This window comes from Pygoscelis adeliae, unplaced genomic scaffold (genome assembly GCF_000699105.1).
Source record: "Pygoscelis adeliae isolate BGI_AS28 unplaced genomic scaffold, ASM69910v1 Scaffold291, whole genome shotgun sequence".
Lineage (NCBI taxonomy): Eukaryota > Metazoa > Chordata > Aves > Sphenisciformes > Spheniscidae > Pygoscelis > Pygoscelis adeliae.
The window spans coordinates 822,370-827,053 of record NW_008824063.1 but is presented as its reverse complement, the minus strand read 5'-3'; the positions used below and the strand labels follow the sequence as shown (position 1 = coordinate 827,053).

The window sequence follows — 4,684 nt, the reverse complement described above, 5'->3', positions numbered from 1 at the left end:
CGGGGGGTGCCCACAGCATGGGGACACGGCAGGAGAAATGAACCCGGACAGCCAGCGCTGTGGGGTCATCTTCCACCCAGTGGCTGGGGATGATGTCTGGCGAGGCATCCCCTGCCCCACGTCCCTGATGGTGGGACGGCCAGATTTCCACCGGCACATCCTTGCGGCCACCAGCTCAGGCTTTGGCAGGTCACAGTGATACAGCTCCAGCACAGCCACTGCTTTGGGTAGATGTCAACACACCTTCACCAGGACCTCGAGGTCCCACAGGTGTGGACGGAGCATTTCTCCACCCCCTCCATGCTCTTATGGGGCTTATGGGGTCCTCACTCAGCCCAGTCCTGCCTGGCATGACCCAGCCTCCCCGGCCAAGGTGCACAGGCCAGCTGCGAAGGGGTTCCCCTTGATTTGGCTGGACCCTGCAAGAAGTGCCTGCACCCTCTGAGCTGGTCCTTCACCCTACGTACATCCCTGCAGGGCAAAAAGCTATTTAAGGTGGGATGGGGTGGGACAGGGCAGACTGACCTGCGCAGGCATAGAGGCAGCAGGTCAGCAGGACGGATGCCACGAAGCAGCCTGTCGAGCCAGCCATCCCCAGCCAGCACGACCACCCGAAGTCGTAGTGGACTCCCAGGAATATATTGTGCGACACCAGCATGGATCTCTCCAGGTAGACGTCCACCGCATACCACACAGAGCCCACAAGACCCAGGATGCCTAGGAGGAACGGGGCCGGTTAAGAAAGAGCCATACAACCCCCCCCATGCCCACCAAGACCTCTCTGAGGAGGTGCCCTTAGCTCCCGGCATCTCCCCAGCTTCCCATGGGCCACAAGGTCCATCTGCTCCCTGAGCTCTCCCAGCCACGCACTCCCGATGCTGAGGATGACACCGGCCCCGTAGCACATCTTCAGTTTGACACGAGGCTCTTCCTGGAGGAACTTGATGCAGTCGAGCCCAAGGAGCAACGTAGCCAAAGCCAGGCCAGCCAGGAGGTCTGCTGTGATCAGCAGGGTCCGCGTCACCACGATCTTCACTGGGCAGGGAAGGAAGAAAAAAAAAAACAGAAAGGGGACTGAGGAATGGTCAGAGGAACTGGTGTCCCCACTCCAGACTGCTGCCTGTGTCCCTGCTAGAGTCGTCCAGCTCACCAGTGGGCATGTCCATAGGAGAGATCTACGTTGGGACCCACCAACCCCCCGCCTGCCATGTGCTGTAGCCAAGGTGCTCATCAGGCTCATCTGAAACCTTGCAACAGGACTTAACAAGCCCGTTATTAGACCAGCTCAAGAAAACAAACAACTTAAGGTGCGCCAGTGAGCACTTGGGATGTGGTCACCTACTCAAGACTTTCTTCCACAGGCTTGGACAGAGGATGCCGCTGTCCAGACTGTTTTTTCCTCCAAGTTGTGTAGCTGGAGTTTTGAACAGCAAATGTCAACGTACCACTGAAAAATATGAGAGCTGGCACGCTTCACATCACCAGCTGGGTGCAACGTGACTTCTCGTTACAAAGCTTTTCCCCCAGAGCAGCACAACAGCCTGACTTAGTCCATGCTGACTTCTTGTTCCCTTCTCCACTGTGCGAATCTGTACTGTCCCATGCCATCACCCTATACGAGGGTTCTTCTGTGCAGGGCCTGATGTGCCCTGTGCAGGCCAGGAGAAGTCTCCATACCACGAGATGACTGTCCGTGAGCTGAGGACACAAGACCTTGGCCAGTGGGAATGGTCCTCACCCCTGCATGCAACATCAGTGGGGCTGCAAATCCCACCATGCAATGGGGCGTAGGAGCTGCACCTGGGCTCTGTGTGCCAAAACAGATTTGTTGTGAGGTGGCACAGCTTCATGGCCTCTCTCCTGCTCGGTGACCCAATGGCAGATCTGGCTGGCCCATGGGTTGCTGTCCAGGCCATGTTGATGGGGCAGGAGACCAAGAGAAGCCCGGGGCCTGCCTTGCTAACTGATGAAGGTCAGCCCTTTGCAACGAGGATCATCTTCTCGAAAAGGGAAGAAGGAAAACTCTTAGCTGTGAACTTAAAAAATGCCTCCGGGCCATGCCAGCTTACCTGGATGGTCTGCCAAAATGGAGTCGTACTGGTCACAGGTTCTGACCCCGTCCTGCATGTTGGTGACACACTCCCTCCAAAGCCCCCGGCATTTGTGACTTACCTGGAAGCAGGAGAAAGACACTCAAGCAAAAAGCACCAAAAAGCACCCCAGCTCCCCAGGGAAATCCCAGCCCAGCAAGGCAGATCTTCAGGCTCTCGCCACCACAGCTGGACACGTCCCAGTGACTCCCTACCCATGCCTTGCTCTCTGTCTCCTCCTTCTGCTCCAGCATTTCTCTGTATCTCTAATCCTCTCATCTTCCAACTCATGCAGAAAGCAGTGGGTTTGTCCCACCATGTCCCCTTTCCAAGCCCGTGGAGACATGGTGCAACCCCATGGATGTCAAGGTACCCACCTTGCTCCCAGCTGCTAACCTTGAAGATGGTTGCTCTGCTCACCTCCAAGCTGTCATCAGCGTTCACCATCCAGCAGTCAGTGCATGTGGCAAGGAGCAGGAAGAGGGTTGAGAGAAGAGCAAGACCGAATGCCGTCATCTGCAAGGCTGTGCTGCTCATGGGGTTACCTGCAAGGGCACAGAGACATCTGCCACTTCTGCTCTGGCCACTTCCCAGGTACCTGATCCATCAAGGACAAAGTGCCACCTAGGCCAGGGTGTTCTCTGCATCCCTATGAGTCATCTGGGGCCCATCTCGTGGTCCTCAGTGCTGCCAACATGCTCTAATACCCTCAGCTGAGGTTGGGCCACCAGGTTTTCATGTAGACAGGGCCTTCAGAGGTACATTAATTTTGCAGTGGAGGCATACCCATATCGCATTGCTCTCTAGATGTCCTCTCTTCCAAATAGACCATCTGAAGTTGCCAACCATTAGTACTTGCCTTTTGGGAATCAAGAGCTGCTGGAAAACATCGTTAAACAACTGCTGTTGTCAAAGTCTGTGATCTGAGCATGTGTCTCCTGATATCCCGAGGTTTTCTTGGTGCCTCCATCCCCATATCCATGTGATTCGGTGGGAAGATCACCCGCCTTTTCTTGCTTTTTTTTGACGGAAAAAAGCCCAGGAGTGTTGAAACATCCAGGCTGGAGCACAAGCAAGTGTCCCGTGGAGATGTTCTAATCTCAAGCGGCAAGCCCAAAGAAAGCATGTCCCATTATGGAGGTGGGTGATGGCTGCTGCGGCTTGATGTGGGTGCCCTTGGGTGCTGCCGAGGCTTTCCAAAGACCAGAAGGGATGGGACCATCTGTTTTCCATCCTTGCCAGAGATGGAGGGACCTTGCGGAGAGGGGAGCTATGCCCGAGGTATGGAGCAGAGGATATTGTATCTCCACAGCCTGGCCACGAATCCCGCTTTGCTGTGTTTTGCAACTCAAGATGCTAAATATTTTAGCACCTGAAGTTGCAACCACTGCGACAGCCCTTTGGGCAGAGGGGTTCCCATGAGTGGGTTAATCGATGAGACCGGATGGGTGTCTGAGCTGCATGGGTTAATTATCGTGAGGTGATGACTCTTCACCACGGCAGAGTTTGTGACCTTCAGCCAGATGCTGCCCACCCTGGCATGGCGCAGGCTTCCCCGCGGGGCGGAGGTAGGAAGGAGGGTCACGGTTCCCACACCCTGTGTGCAAGACCTTCCACCACGTCCCCCCTTGGGACGCCTCTGGGAGCTGAGGTACCACTCACCCTGTCCCTTCGGGCATTTCCATCAGCTTCACTCTGAGAGTTTACGTTATTAACAGGCAGCCTCTCAGACCCCAATTTACAATATTTTTTAATTTCCCAGGCTCCCTTCTGAGCTAACTCTCCATAACCTTATTTTTTTCCACTAGACCCTGGCTGTTTTGGAGCCTTTGAAGAAAATCTGTTCAGCCATTTGAGTTATATGAGCAAGAAAAAAAAAAAAGAAAAGAAAGAAATCCTGAACCCTGGCAAAACCCAGCTTTGAACCCTGTTAGCAATAAAAAGGGGCTCGGGGGGGAGCGTTACCTTCACCGCAGGCTCATCCTTGCTGGGGTGGGACGATGGCAAAAGCTTTTTGTCGCTGATGACTGGGGCTGGGGACGTGGGTCTTGAAGGCTTTCAAGTGTTGATGGGATTTGATCCTGACCCGACTGATGGAGTCGGGGAAATGCAACGCCTGCCGGAGCCTGTGCTGGGCTATTTAAGGTTTTTCCAAGGCACGTCAGATGGGCTTTGTGCTCCAAGGCGTGATGGGCATCCCTGCGGTTAAAACGGTAATAGGTTGGAAATGGAGCCTCCCCAAAAAAATATCACGTGGGGAGACCTGTGGGAACCCGCTGGGAACACTCCCTAGGTGGGGGACTCTGTGTTCCGGGCGAATATCCCACATTTTTTAATTAGACCTTTTAATTACTGCCTAGGAGTGGGTGGCCTAAGATACCTTGGGTCCCCAGGACTGGTGCAAGAGAGTTAGAGGGGTGGAGGTGGCTGGAGAAAGAAGCTAAAATGCAAGGAGGATAATTAAAACCCTTTGGTCAGGCATGCAGCCAATAATTAGGACCCTTTTTTTTTTCCCCCCCATTAAGTGGAAAACAAGTGATTTTGTTCTGCAGCGGTTATGGCTCACATAGCGTGCTCGGGCAGCCGCCGGGGAG

General features: G+C 54.3%; 1 protein-coding gene across 1 annotated transcript; it reads right to left on the bottom strand.

The window, feature by feature from the left end:
• Positions 1 to 454: 454 nt before the first annotated feature.
• On the bottom strand, positions 455 to 2,606 carry LOC103925413 (claudin-16-like). Its single transcript, XM_009334129.1, has 5 exons — positions 2,511 to 2,606; positions 2,070 to 2,172; positions 871 to 1,035; positions 526 to 717; positions 455 to 471 (listed from the first exon to the last, which is right to left on the bottom strand). Exons 1-5 carry the CDS (start codon positions 2,604 to 2,606, stop codon positions 455 to 457), a joined length of 573 nt encoding a protein of 190 aa, XP_009332404.1.
• Between the last annotated feature and the right edge of the window lie 2,078 nt (positions 2,607 to 4,684).

Coding starts and splice junctions, on each gene's coding strand:
- LOC103925413 (XM_009334129.1), bottom strand. CDS start 2,606: ATGACGGCATTCGGTCTTGCTCTTCTCTCAACCCTCTTCCTGCTCCTT. Junction 2,173..2,510: donor ACGCTGATGACAGCTTGGAG/GTGAGCAGAGCA, acceptor TCCTGCTTCCAG/GTAAGTCACAAATGCCGGGG. Junction 718..870: donor TGTCATCCTCAGCATCGGGA/GTGCGTGGCTGG, acceptor CGTTCCTCCTAG/GCATCCTGGGTCTTGTGGGC.